The sequence below is a fragment of the Natrix helvetica genome (assembly GCF_964273705.1).
Source record: "Natrix helvetica genome assembly, chromosome: 7".
NCBI classification, from domain to species: Eukaryota; Metazoa; Chordata; class Lepidosauria; order Squamata; family Natricidae; genus Natrix; species Natrix helvetica.
The window spans coordinates 57,768,207-57,787,073 of NC_138558.1; the positions used below are offsets into that span (position 1 = coordinate 57,768,207).

At 36.3% G+C, this 18,867-nt stretch overlaps 1 protein-coding gene across 1 annotated transcript in view; it reads right to left on the minus strand.

The window, feature by feature from the left end:
* Positions 1-18,867, minus strand: part of LOC309395426 (follistatin-related protein 5) — a 156,854-nt gene that overhangs the window by 21,816 nt on the left and 116,171 nt on the right. The window contains exons 10-11 of the mRNA XM_081959667.1: positions 5,592-5,699; positions 4,236-4,360 (exon numbers count right to left, since the gene is read on the minus strand). Coding sequence (XP_081815793.1) covers positions 4,236-4,360; positions 5,592-5,699 — 233 coding nt within the window. The remainder of the gene's footprint in view (positions 1-4,235; positions 4,361-5,591; positions 5,700-18,867) is intronic.

Consider the following 18,867-nt stretch of genomic DNA (forward strand, 5'->3'; position numbering starts at 1 on the left):
GTCAAGATGAGGGTCTGACAAAACCCCGAGCTAGGTTTTTGTCCAAAACGGCCCGCAATATGGCCAACTCCGGGTCTGACATTGAATACAAGCGACTCACAGGGAGCAGCACATTTGGAATCAAATCGATGGGACAATCATATGGCCGGTGCGGTGGCAATTGGTCTGCTTCTTGTTCACTGAACACATCTGCAAAATCTGCTATGTCGGAAGGCAAGGACACCCTGGGTAGACTCAGCAGCTGGTCTGCACAGACATGACGGGTGTGGTCCACACATTGCAAGGCTGGAAAAGTGACAAGGTTCTGGGACCAATAGATCTGTGGGTCGTGCGCACGAAGCCAAGTCAAGCCCAAGACCATGGGGAAATGCAGGCCAGAGGTAAGGTAGAACCAGATGGCTTCCATATGAGCCCCGATGACAAGGTGCAAGGGTTGCGTGGTGGCCTTGATAGGCCCAGACAGAAGCACCCAGCCGTCAATGGTCTCCACAAGCATAGGAGGATCTACCGGACACAGACGGACCACATACTTGGTTGCAAACGCCTTGTCCATGAAGTTCGTGGTAGCCCCGGAGTTGACAGGAGATATGCCGGAATCCCCTGTGGACTACTGGACAGGACTATTCGGGATGCCAAGATCAGGTGTCGGGGAGGCCCACAAATCACTGTCTCTGAACATGGCTCGGAAGTGGTGTGCGCCCGACCCAAAGTCTCCCTTAGATCGGGCCTTGGGGGTGTTTCCCCAAAACGTTCTGAGGCTGGGGTGTAGGTCCAGTAACTGATGCCCTTCGTCTCTTCTTGGGGCAAAAGACTGCCATGTGCCCAGGTTCCCCACAATAAAAACACAATCCCCCTAAGCGCTGTCTGTCCTTCTCCATTATCAATGAGCGGGGTATGGCTGCACCTAATTCCATGGGCTCCAACTTCCTTGGAGTTGGAGTCTCACGCATGGCTGGAACCACCCTATTCCCCGCCTCTGCAACCGAGCATCAGTCCGGAGACACAGATGAGCCAGTGTGTTGAATGTCGGTGGCCTATCCACATGCACCAGCTCATCCTGCAATTCTTCCGACAACTCATCCTGAAATGTGTCCATGAGGGTTGCCTCATTCCAAGCCGAATTCTGGCTAAGTAGCCTAAACTCACTGATGTATTCCTGCAAGGAACCCTGGCCCTGCTTCAGAGTCTTCAGCCATCTCTGTCTTAACGAGGTCCTTATACATTAACCTGAGGTGGTCACAGAACCCCCTGAATTCATCCAGCAAAGGACTAGCCTGGACCAGCAATGGGTTAGTCCAACGAGCAGAGGAGCCGGAGAGAAGGCTAATCATAAATCCCACTTTATCTCGGTCAGGGGGAAATCCTCTGCTCTCAAGCTGATAAATAGCTGACATTGTCCCCAAAAGCCAGAAACATGGTTTGGTTACCATCGAATTTATCAGGCACTGCAACTGGGCATTTCCTCCGAGACAGTGGTGGAGCAGCATGAATGTGGAGCTGAGCCACCCGGGGCAGCCAGCACAGCTACCTGTTGTGTGAGCTGCGCATTTTCTGCATGAAGCTGCTCCATTTTAGATTATATGTACATCTGCTTTAAAAGGCAGGAAGTACACTGTCATCTGCCACGACTAATGAAGTAGATAAGCCACCCCTTGGCTAGGAGCCCAGAAACCTATCTCTATGAAAAACCAGACTCACAGAATTCACAGACTTCTTCAAACTTAAACGGATGTTTCCTGCAAAATTCCCCTCTTGTTGCTCCACCTACAATCTCTCTGGGAGGGGCCAATCAGTAGCTACCTGTGTCCTATTTCCTTCTGCGAACCTGTTTCCACAGCTGCTGCCTTCTCCTATCAGCCCTCCACATCCGTATGTCAGGGACAACCTCCCCTTGTTCTTCCTCACTGCTCCCTGACTCAGACGCCATCTGGTGGCCAACAGGACTCTCTAGTCCCTGCTCTGACTCCAAACACCCCCCGGAGTCTTCCGTAGCCTCCAGGGCAGTCCCATAATGTTCATTGCTGTCAGATTCCACCAACAGCTCAGCCGGCCGCTGCTGGGCCACAACCCCTTATAATAATAAAACCTGCCTGAAAGAAAGGTCACCTTCAGTACAAATGAAATATACTAAAAAGACTAGCATGAATGCAGTAACCCCTAATTCAGATGGAACAGAGTACTCAAAAGTATTAAGGTAGAAAGCAATTTATGATAAAAACTAAATCAGTTCTATTCAGCAGTATGTTATGCCACATTTGGAAGTCCAGGTGTATATATGGTATTGCAACTTTAATATCCTTTAGTTAAAAGGCCCTTTGTTTCATTTGAAATTATTGGTTCTTCTTTTTTCCCCACTAACTCTCATGCCTACATTTTTTCCTCCAATATCTAATTGTGCAAATAAAATCTTGTCTACAACAATAATAAAGCACCAGGGAGAAAAAATTAAAACAACATGCTTGTTTTCCATAATGGTTTTTACCTCAAGCCATTCTGTACTGTGTCTCTGCTTGGACTACAAAGTAATTGATCTTCAAGTGGCACCACAGCATGTGGAATAACAGTGTTATTTAGCACTAGCTATCTCTTTTCATTTGGTAACTATTACTGAGCTTTGGATGAAATGTTTGTGAGAAAAAGGAAATATTCCCTTCATAACTAAATTCAGCAATATCAAATACTGTACTCAAAAACTGCTTAAAGTTTTAATGAGTATAATGGCCTTGAATATGGGGAAATATGCTAAAGAAAGCATAGCTTGTGTTATATGAAGTAGGATTGGCACACGGAGTTTGAAAAATAAAATTGTTGTGTAGGCTGTCACACCTTTCAAGGAGATCTGGTTAGAGTGCAGTATTGATGGCTAACTGGCTGGGGAATTCTGGGAGTTGAAGTCCACAAGTCTTAAAAGTTTCCAAGTTTGGACACCCCTGATTTATAACTATTATAACATGTATTTATGATGGTTGCATTGTCCATGGATCATGCAATCGCCACTTGCAACCTTCCCAGTTTCCGATAATTAAAGTCAATTGGGGAAGTTGGATTTGCTTAACAACGACATAATTCATTTAACGACTTCAGTGATTCACTAAATAACCATGGCAAAAAGGCAATAAAGTCAGGCGTGACTCACTTAAATGCCTTACTTTGCTACAGAACATCCAGTCCCAGTTGTGGTCATAAGTTAAGGACTACCTGTAGCTTTCTTTACATTTAGGTGAAAAATATTGAAATTGAACAGTCTTTTTTAAAATAAATTTACATATACTCTTTGATTTCAAATATTATTAATATATATTTCTTTTTTATTAAGCTTTTTTGGCTTTGCTCTTGAATTTGACTTTGTAAAGCAAAGTTATAAACATAAACAATTAAATTTTTTTATTATAAACTTTTTCAGATTTGCTCCTTTTTTCAAATTTGTCCTTTATATTTTCTAAGTTTTCATATGGTAGCTGCAGATACTTTTTACAATATAGATTAACAGATTAGGTTAAAAATAAAGAGAAAAATACAACTAACAACAAAGGCATTCACTAGAAGCAGAAGGATTGAAACTGAATTTATATTTTTTTATATTTTCTTAAACTTTATTAATGAGTTATAGGAAACAATATAGTCATTACATTGCATTAGAATGCAAAAGATACATTAAATTACGAAGAATCCCATTGCACCCATCATTCTATTTAACAAGATCTGAATAAGTGGCTATGTAAACCTGGTGAACAATGCATTAATTAAAATACCATTTTTATACAATTCTGTTACAGTAGGAGAAGTACTAGGTTCAGGACTAGAGGTTATATATAAAGATGGAAACACTAAATGGAAGAGTCTACTTGCAAATTAAAATCACCTTATGTAGGAGTAAATCCTACAGAGTGTTGGATTAGATTTTGGTAAGATTGCATTATAGAAATGCTTAAAAGGAGTTCAGAATTTCTGGGACAAATCTACTAAGAGCAATAACAGTTTTATGTAAAAGTGACATTCATATTGATTCAAATACCTATGGGTGTAGCACAACGTATACTGTGCTAGCCTGAGATTGATTTGATCAGCCATGAAGCTCGCAGACTGATAATGTTATTAATGTTGTCATGAAAATAAATGTGACAGACTTTATTCTACTTGCAGGAAGGATGAGTTATTAAGAGAATAAATAAAAATAAAATGTCTGATTCAATATCTGACACCCAACCTCAACCATATTAGAGTTTGTCACCTACCTTATGTGGGTAATAAGGAGAGTTGCAGATGGAATGAAAAAGTCATCCACTCTGTCAAACTGTTTCCCCACTGGCTGAGTGTGAATAGTATGATGAGAAATACTTCCACTGGCCTGGGTTATCACCTGTAAAACATATTATACATTTCTTAGATCATCATTTGAATGTTAAATTATCAGAAATAAAGCAAGATAATCTGGCTGGCACTGATGATGTTACCTAGCTTGGGTAATAAAACGTCTGCAAGGAAACAAGCAAGCCCAGAGAGCATCAAGGACTCCTCATAATCTGGTGATTCTGAAAGTCCCATCTAGAAGTTTTTAAAGAGACAGGCCAAATACATCGAGAGCAGGACTGTCAAACTCCCAGCCCATGGCCGAATACGTCATCTGCCAGCCACGCCCACACCCGGTTTAGCAAAGGGGAATTACGTCCCGATAAGTCACATGATGCTACTATGATGGCGTGAGCTTGAGAACCCTGATCTATAGGACAGCATATTGGAGAATGCTTTGTTACTGTCATATTTTCATTATTGTAACATTTTTACCCAAAATGGCACCACTATAATTTAAGTCCTCAAGTGGTTTAGTTTTCGTTGAAATAATTGATTGCATAATAAATTAAGACAAAAGACAAAAAGATGACGGTATCATCTACAGACCAAATCTATTTACAGGGATGCAGGCTTTATTGTCTTCCAGTAATTCTTTATTGGAAGCTAAGTAACTGTGATACAGCCCTTGTCTGCTCTGAGGATAATGATGGTTTGATCCATTTTTAGGACTTTTTGAGGCCTGCTCTGTCATCTACTTTGATTCTGTGTTGTTCTGCTGTTTGATTCAGTTCTTTGTGACATGATTGTTCTTATGTTTTCATAGGTCTCTGAAATAAGTCCTTTAGTGTTATATGCTGCTTCTAAGGCTGTGAAGAATTCTAATTGATTGGCATTCTGTGTTATAGTTGAGACCTTTATGTAGGATTATATTCCGTCATGAATAGTTGACAGATTGACAAATTGATAACCCATTCAGATTCAAATATTTGTTTGTTCCTGAGGTTTAGCTAGAGCAGTTTGATCTGGAACTTTGTCTATTACTGGACTTTGACCACAATAAAGATACACTATGTTCTATGATCTGGAACTTTGCTTTCCTCTTTTTCTTATATTAATACAAGGCTCATCTCCTACTATCACTGCTAAACTCCCATATATTATGTGTTTATATATTTATTGTATAACTATCTTTTTGACAATTTTCTATGTGAATATGAAGTTGAATCTCTGTCAAAGAAACAATGTATTTTCAAGTCAATGCACGTGCCTCTATTCAATATAAAAATGCATATACTTACTTGTAGTGTAGGAGAATCCTTATCAAAGCTTCCCCAACTGAGCACCCATACTTGATCATGTGATTTATCATAATGTAATTTCACTGGGACTGGATCTGTACTTACAGCCTAAAGATTATGAAGAATTAGGGAAAATAATTACTAATTTAAATAGCGTAAATATTGCAATAAGTCTGGTGAAAACTAAATGAAAATATTTATCAATACTTAAAATATTAGACAACTGGCAATTAATTTGGAGCCAGATTACTTTTGTTTAAAAATATGTTTGCTTATTATTTGAACAAGACATGGATACGTGTTTACCTTATACTTTATTCAATTTATGCCAAGCAGAGATATTAAGAAGCTCAACCATTTATTTGTCCTTTTAGTATATTGCAATGATTCCAAATTTGGGGGAAAATCTTGTTTTGTGTAATTAAGATTAAAAAACTAAAGATATAAAATTTCTGAATCTATGCATTTCATTTTAACAAAAAACAGAATAATTTTTAAACTTTTCATTATGCAATCACATAAATTAATGCACTCAGAATTACACACAAAACAGATACAAATATACATACAGATATTTTGAATGATGGTTGAGGGGGCGGATCAACATGATCACAGAATGAAAGCATTTTTAGTGATAGCATAACTCTTCTATTTTAGTTATTTTATTTAATTTTTAAAATGGTTTACCTAGTTATTTTATTTAATGTCAATTAGTAATCTTATTACCCTGCTTTAGGATCAGTAATTTTAGAACTTAGAATTCAAATTAGTTGATATTGTAGAATTTCAAATCCAATACTTTGGACATCTGCAATGGTGGGAGGCAGCAATGGCTACAAGATAGGAACAAATGAAAGAATTCAAATGGAATTCTTTCAAATTCAAAGGGAAGAAGCCTGAGATATAGAGAATATTTCAAGTATTCTGAATACGCTAAGGCCGTGATGGTGAATCTATGGCACGCATGCCACAGGTGGCAAGCGGAGCCATTTGTTAGGGTTCATGAGGCGTTGCCCTGTCAGCTCCAGCTGACTTTGGCTTCTTTAAAGGCTGTTTTTTGCCCTCCAGAGGCTTCCTTGAAGCCTCCGGAATGTGAAAAACCAATCCTAAGGGCAAACCGGAACTTCAGGAATGGATGTCTGGTATGCTTGTAGGGCTGTTTTTTGCCCTCCAGAGCTTTCAGGGAAGCCTCCTAAAGGCTCCGGAGGGTGAAAAACAGCCCTATGGACAAACTGGAAGTTTGTTCCCGAACTTCTGGTTTGTGTGTTGGGCTGGTTTTTGCCCTCTGGAAGCTTCAGAGAGGCCTCCTGAAGCCTCCGGAACGCCTCCAGGGGGGCGGGCAGTGGAGGCAGTTTTGACCTTCCCCAGGCTCCTAAAAAAGCCTCTGGGGAGGGCAAAAAACGGGTCCGTGAGTCAAAAGCATGGGAGAGCGGGGGTTGTGCATGTTTGCGCACGGGAGCACACGCATAGAATTATGGGTGTTGGCATTCCCGCGTATGAGCCCCCTGAGCTCCCCCCGCTTTTGGCATGCAATGGGAAAAAGATTAGCTATCGCTGCTCTAAGGTCAAGAAACTTCCAGGCAGCTAAATCTAAAGGATTTGTTCCAGCATTAAGGACTTGTCTTCCCTTTTCTTCTCCATCTATGCTAATAAATTCTATGCCCTATTTGATAACAGTAGATGATTTTCCTTCATCCGATGAGGCTTCTGTAGTAGATATAGGAAAGGACAGTTTTAAAACTACAAGTGATTTAAATGTGGATGTGTACTTCGTTTCTAAGAATTGCTTTTTAACTGCTAAAACAGTTATTGCAATTTTCTTTCAGCTGCTAGATGCCAAACTTGAAATACAGGAAGGCTATAATAGAAAAGCCTATAACTAAACCTGTTATGGAGTCATCCACCAACACAATTGCTCCAGACCTTATTCAAAATCCATATGTTTCCCAGGATCCCTTGGGGTAAACTACTTTTGTAGTGACTGCTCCAGGTTGCAATTAATACTCCTAATAAGGGCAAATGGCACAACAGACAAGCAGTGCTGCACCTTCTCTCACAATTTCTTCACTGTAGAACATATCCCAGGAAGCTTACAGAAATCTCATGACTTCCCAGATGGCAAGCATTTGAAAGAATAATATTGACTTTTAGGCATTTTGCATTCTCTTCAATGCTTTTTAAATTTAATCATTTTTCGAGGGATTTCAAATTATGCCTATACGAGTCTTTCACAATAGCAATGTACAGCTTCTGCTAAATTCTGGGAGGAGAGCCAAGCCTGCGAGGAAGGATGGCATAAGCCCCAGAGTTCATAATATCTGCCAGCAACTGTCTGCACAGAAGAATGTTCCACCAAATCCAAGGTCAGGACCAGATAAGCATAGGAGGCATTACACCCTCAGTTTAATTAAAGGGAAGATACAGACATCAGTCAATCCTATGGAGGATGAGGAAAACTTGCTCAGTTGTTTGGCATTCTTTCTACAGAAGAACAACAAATAATTATACACAAACCTGAGGCAGTCAAATCAGTGCTTCGATGACTGCTTGCAACTGAGTCCCTCAACACTTCACTGCCCTCCAACTGTCCCCCTGTTGAAATGTTGACAAGTTCATTGTCTGAGTATTTGGCATCCTTAAAAAGAATGTGCTCCAGCCAAAGGTAATTCAGACAAATGAAGGGAACACCAAATGTAATACAATCCTTCTATAATCCTCCAGATGATCAGTCTACAGGTGATAATCACTAAAACTGTGCTCTAAAGAACAGACTAGTCAACAGCCTGCTTCATCTCCACTGGTTCCCCCTGAATCTACTCATCCAAAAGTTGCCCCATCTACAACTTGTTATTTCTACCTGAAAGTGTGTTCTTTCCATAGGAACTTTGAATATGTCTGCCTTCTGCCTCTGATCCCCATTCTGGCCTTTATTTGCCCTGACCATAAAACTTGTCCTATAGATCTATCCTTGACACAATATAAAATTCACCTAAATGGCAACAAGGGGTCTGTTCTATATCTTCTCCCTCAATCATCAATTTATTCAACCCAAGTGTTGTTCCTTTTGCACAATTATCCAGACAAAGCAGCTCAAGAGAATCAGCAAAGCGACAATTACATCCTGCCACAATATATTCATCCTTCTTTGGAACATAACTGGATGGACCCTAAAACAAGCAGACCCTTATTTTGTTGGATCTCTGCATCAATTTGATTCTTTTTAGGGTACATGGATGTTGGGGGATTTTTCAATCCCAATTACTTTTTTTCCCTGTTACATCCTGCACATTCTAGTCTCAGAGTTGACAGACATGAAGAAGTGCTAGGTCTTCAGCTTCCAACTTGTGTTTAAATTGTAAAACAACTACTTCAATTTGAGCATGTGATATTACCTTTGTTCGTCTGACTAATTTTCCTTATTGTGCGTTCATTTATATCTTCTTCTTAGAAGCACATCCACATGTCATATAAATCTGGAACCAGATTGATACTTTCCTCACTTTTTGCCTGAATAAGCTTCCCAGCACATATATTTCACTATGTGTGGATTTCAACACAAGAGTTTTGTGGTAAAATGAAGTACTCTATGAACAATTCCATGCTGACCTTCCTGAAGAACTGAACCACCATTTATGCCCAGATCCTTCAAATACAACCCAGCTGGCTTTGGGTTGCTATTTTTCATAAATAGCCTTAAACTACAACTGGTTCTGTGTAAAATGACTTCTTTTTGACATTTTGATCAGCTCACAAGTTATCTACCATAGGTTATTTAATAAGTTCTACAGAACAGTTTAAGCTCTTTGGCATAGTACCTAAGTTTGAAAGCAACCATCAACCATAGCATAATGGTTATCTTTTGAGAGCTGAATACACTGACATTTCATTTTAATGTTATTGATTAGTGTACATTTAAAGTGATAATATTCTATTCTATTCCGTTCCATTCCGTTCCATTCCGTTCCATTCCATTCTCCTCCATCCTCCCTTAATTTTCACTTGCAAATTTAGATAAGGCCTAATTAGAAACTTAGTTAAAGCCCACTAAAAGTATTGATGGGAGGCAGTACTTACAGGGTAAGATGGAATAGTTCCCTTGAAGATAGGATAGGCCAATCATTTCACTCAAAGCATACCTTTCAGCCCTGTGTAACTCTGGTGCAAATTCAGACCCTATTATTCCATAACATAGCCAATACTTGCAGAATACCTGATGCCTATCACAATCTCATATCAAAATCATTTCCTATAATAAATTACCTGTAATTACAGGTAATAATACATATAATTTATTTATAAAAATATAATTTATTATAATAATTATTATAAAATACCTGCAATGGTATTACATGATTTCATTGCAACATTAAATACTTGGACATAATATTTCAGGTCTTTAAGAAATGAACTGCCTAGGTAAGTTATGCCACTTCTTTGGCTCAAAAGGGCACGCTAGCAATAACTACATTTTATAGGTCACAGTGGGCAAATTACAATTCAGCAGCCAATAAAATGTTTGTGGCTAAAACAGTTGCCCAACTATTAAAGGTGACAAAACATCTATCAACTGGGACAATTTTTTGTAGCTTGGATGCTCATGGAGAAAGGAAGACGTCATTATGCCTGATTTTCCTCAACCCAGAAAAGGCTTTTGACAGTGTTCTGCTTCAGGGCATAGGATGTGTAGTACGTGGCCACGATGTGCCTTGGCTCATAAAATAAGTCCAAATGTTTTATGTTAATACCATTAGCCAATAATCCATTTACATTGTCCGGCTGCTGCTGTTACCAAGGGCTGAATATTAGGCACTGCTGGCCTTTACAACAACTTTTCTGTGAAAATTGATGTGCACCGAGCCTTGGCATTAGTACCACTGCTGTTCATTCTTGTCATATAAAAATATAATATGAGGACTACATCACAATTTCCTAGGGCCTTGCTCTAGAGTCTAGACTGACAATATCCTGCTTGTGGCTATTGCAAACAAGAAATGCTCATCAATGCGGTTTGTGTGTCAAGGAGATTGAGTATCCCAAAATTAGTCTGAGCACCTTCACCATCTAGTAAAATCTAGTAAAAACAAAGTTCTTCCATTACTTAGGACCCCATCTTCAAAGAAATTGCAATGTTAATGAGGTAGTGTGTGTTAGGGTGAAAGCTGCAGTTAAAAATATTATGGGAGTGTTCTGTGATAGGCATATGCCAATTTAACTATCAAATCAAAAGGGAACAAAATGAAAATGCACCTAATAGCACTGTATGGTTCTGACTGTTGGCTAGCCATCAAAAGTGCTGAACATCCTTTATCTACATGCTATGGATATGAGCATGCTCAATTAGTCATTACGCATTTACCTACTTGAGCACATCAGCAATCATTTAGATGGTATGATGGCCCTGTCGGACCCTGATTCATAGGAGGAAGAGTTGGAACTTGGACCATCCAATTGGGATGGCATGCCCCCCCCCCCCCGAGTGAATGCCTGGAGAGTCCAAGGAGCTGAGAATGATGCAGTTCCAGCTCTGTCTGCATTAGGAGCGGTGAACCAGACAGGCAACCACTTGCCAGAGAGAATCAGCTGTGAAGGGCCAGCAATAATGACAAGCTACAGATCACCTCCAATACAGAACAGCAGCCATGCCTGTCTGATCTGCAGGCATGAAGAGTGGAGCAGAAGAGGCATAGAAAAGGTCAGTGAAGTTGTTTGTGAGGAGGCATCTGCATTTCTCCTTATCAGAAACACTTGAGATGGACTGATTTAGTCAGAAACTGGGGGAAGGTGCATTTGTCAGGAACATCTGTTTGCTTTGACATGCACCATCCCAACTTTCGTTGATGTTAACTAATGAATCTTGAATCATGTTTCTTGGCTCTGAACTTTAGATTTTTTTGACTTGTGTCGTGATCTTTTCAATCAATTGTACAAAATATTTAATTACATGTGTTATTTTATTGTCTTATTGTTTTCTTTTGCTCCCTGATAATGATTTGCTGTATTAAACTATTTCTCTTTTTCTACTGTTAAGGCTGGACAAAGACTGCAATAAATATATTTGATTTAATACATATATTTCATTCTAGCTGTTTAATTTTTTGTTTGCTGTTTTAGTCACACTATTATAGAACTGTGAAGCACAGCTTGTTTATCAGTTTGACAAGAAAAGTACCAGCTGGCTAATTAAGTGAATCTAATTTAAAGTAATGATGTAGATCCTCAAGATAATGTGCAAATGCCTGGCAAAGACCACTGGCAATGTTTAACTAGACTCCAGAGGTGTTACAAAAGCCTCTGCATTCCCCAAAGCAAAGACTGTTTTTCTTCCAGATTCATGGGCCAGTTGTTTATTGCTTTTCGTTTTTAAAACTTTAATAGATAATAGTTGTAAGTCTTTAATGTCTGGATAAACTGTACATTGAAATATCACAATAAAGAATGAAATTAGAAGATGTAAATATAAGTATGTAAATATAAATCTAACTACTTTTTAAAAAAATATTATATTGTATCTACAGATACAAACTATAAAAAAGAAAAAAGTGCAGAGGAAAAGAAAAAAAGTAAAAAAACAGAAAGAAAAATTAACTTCTCCTTAATTCCAGAAAGTATAAGCAACTTTAACATCCTTATTTCTTAAAAGGCAATCTTAAAATATAATCTATTTTTAAAATATTTTCTGATTGAAGTTTACAAATACATAAGTATTAAAAGTATTAAAAAGTAAAAATAGATAAAAAGTATTAAAAATAAAAAATATAAACAAAAAGTACAGAGAAAATAGAAAAGTAAAGAGAAAAGACATATAAATGTCTCCTCCATGAAGACAAGTGCAAAGTTCTTTAGAGTCATTATCACCTTTTTGATATTTCAAGAAAATATCTCTTCTTCCCGTATCTCATCTTCATAGAGTGTGGCCATTGAGCCCTAATCACTAAAAAAAACCCATAAAAAGCTACCAGAAATAGTAACATATGTATGCACTTCAGCCTTAATCAAATAAATCAGTTTTATTTCTTCTCCCTTACTTGAACACAGTACGCAGTAACTTATCACTTTCTCTAAAAATTCAACAACAAAAAATATCTTCTTCCCATTCCATAACAAATCTTTAAAGCCTTAATATTTGATCATACGGTAGTAAAAAAAAAGTTACTTTATGTGTGCTGCTCTGGCCTCCCCTCCACATGCAACATGAGGTGTATATGTTTATTCAACCGCCCCTCCAACACATCCCCAACACATCCCCAGAAAGAACCCCTGTTGCCAAGCTAAATAGTTTCCCAAACTATTCCCCAAAACTTTCCCAAAGTTGATACTTTGTCCTTTTTAGAAAGTCCTTCATAAATTTAGAACATCTTTTTTGAAAATGTAAGATTAAAAAAAATATTCAATATATTCTGCTGACTTATTATTTGTACTTTCCCTTTAATTATTAAGAGATCAGAGGGCTTCATTTGTAAATCCAGTGTAGCATCTTTTTCAATATTTTTCTTGTAAACTGACATTTTAAAGTACACTTTTGAAACAGTCTCAGTCTTTGTTTTAATAATAAAATAATAATAATAATAAATTTGGATTTATTAGCCGCTCCCTTTCCAAGTAGGACTCGGGGCGGCGTACAATGGAGCATAAACAACAACACCAAACGTACATACATATACAACACACATACATACACGGAGGAGGAAACAAATTACATCAATAGACAGTTAAAAATCAGCTTTAAAATACCCCAATTGTAAAAACCCAAAAAATTAATATTTACGGACAGTTTAAAAACAGTTTGGAGGAATGGGAAGATTACGATTGCGATTGAGCCAGGCCGGATAATTGAAAGAGGTGGGTCTTCAGCTGTACACGGAAGGAGCGGAGGTCGGAAGTAATTTTGTCCAGTATAATCTGTTAAAATCTTCTATGTATTTTAAATATATGTTTATAGTAGCAAATCGCCTTAAGAATAATTTCTGACTACTGTACATTGTTCCTAAATACACTTTAAATCCTCCATTTTTGCTTCATTCTGTATTATGTGTCTATTCTCCTTTAATTATAATCTTTAATTCTTTCTGATTCTATCTAGTGTCCCATCTGCAAAGAGTTCTCTTGTTTTCTTTCCACCTTTTTCCACAGGAAAGCTTCTATTATTAGTGTATGAGTGTGTGTGTGCGTCTTTGTGTGCATGCATCTACCGGTATGTATGTGTGTAGGATGTACATGCACAAAATCATATGTTCTAATCATTCTTTTATTATTTATTAAAAAGAAAAAACAAACAAATTTTCAGGAAACTTTGTTCATCAAGAATAGAAGGAAACTCACCCAGGGTAATGAAACTCAGTTTTAGTAATATCAAGAAAGATATAACAAGCTATTTCTAAAAGCGATTAAGAAAGTAATTATGTGACTTCTATGTGCATAAGGGCTTAAAACCAGGCCTAGCAAAAATGCCTTTCCCTCAGCTATCTTATGGTCTCCTCACAGAAATTCCAAGGCATTGATCCATTTGCTAGTGCTTCATTCTGCCACAAACATCAGCTCTGCTCTCGTGGAGTCATCTTCAGTTCACCATTACTTCCACAGAAGTCACCACAAACCATCTCTTATCCCATAACTCATCTCTTTCTCTGACAGACTGTATTACTAATATTTAGTATTGTCTTATGATGAAATAGATGTTAGTTGTCATGAATCAGTTGGTCTTAGTTACAACCAATTATTATATTAATTTCTATGTCAGTTTATTAATAATTTTATCTTAAAGTAGTCCAATGAAAGTTTGTATGTATGTACTTTTGTACATATTTAGATTTTAAAACAGATTTTTTTAAAAAATCCCTTTGGCATCATTTTAGCAAGGAAATTCAATATTGTGTACACTTTTCTTTCTTTCTTTTTTTGAAATACTATATGTAGAAAGTTAAGCTACACAGATAGAACTGGGAAATGCCCAACACAAAACAGCCACAAAAACATCAGCAAGGCGCAGAACATGTGTAGCTACTTTCCAAACACATATAAATATATTCAATATATTCCTGTTTCGAATTCCCCAATGAGCAAAGCTGGTAGTATTCTACTACTTCTCACAAGAAAGAGATAATTAAATCAACCAACCAAAAAACAGGATTTACCTACAAATGTACGAAACAGTAAGTTCTCTGGCAATACATATCAATGCACAGGCCACCAGATAACAGGCTCATGTTGAAGGTGCCTTAAGTGCATTTATATGTTTCTGTGTGTTTTGCAATCAAAGTGTTCCTATAGAGTACTTTTTCCGATATGTATTCCACTTCCTTTGGAGTTCTAAGTTTAAACAACATAAGGCTAGAGTGTAGACCTGATCATCTGAGCAATAGTTTTTGGGTGTTATATCCTTCAGAGAGATAACTGTGCAGCATATATATTTTCTGCGGTGACATGACAGGATGGTCACTGATATGAACAAAGTTCTATTTCAAAAATATTTATTGCCGTGGTGGAAAATTCTTTGTGCCTTTTTGGAGCTGGGTTAAAGTTGCATCATAAATAATGGCATAACCTACTATATCACTCTTTTTCAGCTCTTAGTCATCTCCCCCCCCCCCAGCAGTATTTTCATTTAGGTATGATCTCTGAGTGCAGTTTATATGTTCCAGAGGTTTATATGTATGTGACCATTGTTTTTATTTTGATTTAATTGAATTTGATTTTATAATATGTTTACCTAAGAATTTGGGAGAAATAACTATAGGGTAACCATGAATTTAATCTACATAAGCAGTATAACATTACATTCTTAAACCATTTGCATTGAGTTATATTTTAACAAATAATATTGTTTCGTTCTGTTCACCATGGCATGCATGTTTTGGGGTAATTTTCACTCTCATAGTAATATGCATACCTACCTACATGTTAGATGGGATGAGAAAATGCATAGTTCTAATCAAACTGCATAAGAGGAAAATCGGAATGCTTATTATATAAGAACTACACATTCTGTGGTTTAGATCAAAAGAAAAAGCAATCAACTCTTGAAAAAGTAAATGCAGTTGGATATTATATCTTGATAAGGGAACTACCTATGAGATTAGAAATAATGCTGAACCAATTCTTTCACTGAAACTGCCGAACAACTACTGAAACCTCAACTATAATATGGCAAAAACTAAACTGATATTTCTTCAGTGGCTGTCAGCTTTTTGTAGAAAAATCTCTACAATAGTTTTTATCATCCAAGGCAGAGAAAAATCTTACAATCTTTCTAGTTTTCATATAGAAATTAATTCAATGTGACAGAATGAAAAGACCATGATTTTTTTTTTAAATAAAGAAATCTCTCTGCCTAGGGAGTTGAGAAAAGTGGGAGCACAGCCAGCGTGAACTGCAATAAATGTTAGACTGTAATAATGATAGATATTCTAATACAGATTGTTCTGCACTTCAAATTTCAAAGCCTTTGGGGGGTTGAACTTCACAAAGTAAAAATAGAAACAATGCATATTATTTATATTTACATAATACAAATTACCTGCACTAGAACTATCTGATTCTTCTTCTATTTTTTTTTTAAATAAGCACATTGCTGAGTGATATGATACTTTAACTCTAGAACTTTTTAATAATAAATGATAGAAATCAAAATAATAAATTGTCACATTAAAACTTATTAAAACGCCCTATATCTTATTGCGTATACTATTTGTGAAGTTATAAAGAAAATTTATATTTAAAAAATTGAGTACTAGAAGCTTTGCTAAAAGCAAAACTTTAAATCAGATTCATTTCTTTTTTTTCTCTTTTATGAGGAAGACAGATACTTATTAAACATTTTATGCTTATTTATGCAGTTAAAAATATTGTCTGAAGAAAAGTTACAGTAACATGTATTTTAAAATGTACTCTTTTTAGATCACTATTTGTGTTTCAATACAAAGTGAAAAAAAAATGATTTTTTTTCCCTACAGCAAAATGTTGAAAACATTTTTCTGGATGGATGTAATTGGTTTTCTTTTGTCATGGATGAAAATTTCTAAATGTTAAACTTATCTAATTATAGTACGTTTAAAGATTTGTAATTGGTTTCTGTGTTTAATGCTTTATATAAATAAATTGTTCATAAATGTATGTATCTCATGAACATGCATGAAATGCATTTGTTTATCTAAATGCACAAAAATGCAGAACTTATATGATGAATTAAGGACCCAACACCATCTAAATTTCTGAATTTTTATACCTTATCCTTTATAGTTGTTTATATTTTCTACTGCAAATGCAAATGTATATTTTTTAATCCATTTCTGTAATAGTCTAAATTGGTTCTAAGCACAAAAATATCATGAAGTTTTTTAAAAAATAATTTGTAATAGGATGCGAAGAAATTATGTCAAAGGATAGTGGGTAGAGTGTGGTAGTCTGACATTTGATTAGCATTAGTGAAATGGCAAAATGAATGTCCGGTTTTAAATACATTGTTATCTCCTGCATAATCTCTCCAATTTCCCATGTTTTTATTAAATCCTAAGGAAGTAGATCATTAAAGATATTCTACCCTTTTAAGATATCCCTGGAGCTTAACTGTTGTTGATGTTAAGGAAAAGGTTTCCCATGAGAAATGCTGGAGAATTTTGTCCTTTCCTGGGAGATTTGCTTACACAGTTTCTCTGGTGCACAAATCAGCTAGAGAATTTCAAGAGTCTCCAGCAATTTGTTGTGCCCAATTTATTTCATACTAAACCTTACTTTTTCCTAGTGTATGAATTTACCTAATGTACTGTAGAGCAGTGGTCCCCTATTTGCAATCAGGCTGGTGCATGCACAAACCTACTCATGCAAGCAGCCTCTCTTCTCCCCTTACCCCTAAAAGGTTGGGGAACGCTGTAGAGTACATTTATAAGAAACATGATTTTGACAATGATATGAAGGATATGTAGACAAACAAACTAAAGCAGTTTTAAATCCCTGAAAATCAAGATAATATTTGGAAGCAGATCAGTCAGATTCCTCCTAATTCACTGAATTTAAGAATGGAGTGAAGGATGAAGAGTATTGTCACACAGTCAGACTTGGAAAATTCTGTTACTGTAACAAATCAGAAAGTAGTTTTAGCTTTCTTGTGTTTTTCTTATCTGGTCTATCTAGTGGAACAGACATTACACAATTTTGTAAAGCATTTCCAGTAACAAATTTTTATGATCGTTACCATGCTATAAGTAAGCAGATGAGTTGACTTTTCTATGAATCTGAGAATGCTACTTTAATGCAGAATGTGAATTTGAAAAAATGACTAACAGTAATTTTTGGAGTATTGTTTGAGGATAAAGTTAGATAAATTGATAAAGTGAAGCTAATTATTTTCTCCTTAATCCATAGTTAATATCCATATCTGTACATTCAGTTACACTGAATTCAGTTACTCCAAGTATGGCATGGTAATTAAATTTAAATTTAATTTAATGCAAACTGAATTCTACAGCAATGCATCAGTCAGGCCATAATTGTATTTTGACATTTGTATGTTTTCCAAATTTTATGATGATGCATTTCACCACCAAAAAAAAAAAAAAAAAAAAAAATCCCCCAAAATGCATATATTCAAAGAAATAATACAGAAAACTACATTGGATACCATTTTTCAAAATGAGAAAAATATATATTTTTACACACACACATTCAAAATGAATATCTTACATAGCCAAAACTAAAATTAGTTTTAACACTGAAAGGGAAATCAAGTTTGCCTGCTTTTTAAAAACGAAATTGTTTCATCATTAAAAATATTCATCTGTTCCCAGAAACTCCAGGAAAACATATATAGATTGGTTGCCTTACATAAATATATGTGCTTTGACTCTTTATCTCCCCTTTAATCATATTTAAGGCAATTGATAAAGAAGCTTATTTTTTATTCTTATACCAGAATCATGTCCCACTCGCATGGATTGTCAAAACATATGACCACAATTTTTTTGTTAATATTTTTGTCACAATTGATTTGTACATGTTTGTTAAGCATGCATAATATCTATGTGTACTATTTATGCAATATGGAATGCCTTTTCAGGATTTTTTTATACTTCCGCTAGGGATTAGAAGAATGGATTAAAAGAACGGAGATCTCCTAAAGTATAGGGTAAGGCACAATCTATGGCTGATAAACTGCATTAAATTCATTTGGTTATAAAGTAGAGGAGTGATTGGAAAAAAAACATGTGTTTTAGGACTGAGTAAAATATAGAGAATCTAATCATAGTCGGCTGCTGGAATTAAAACCTGACCTGTAAATACAATT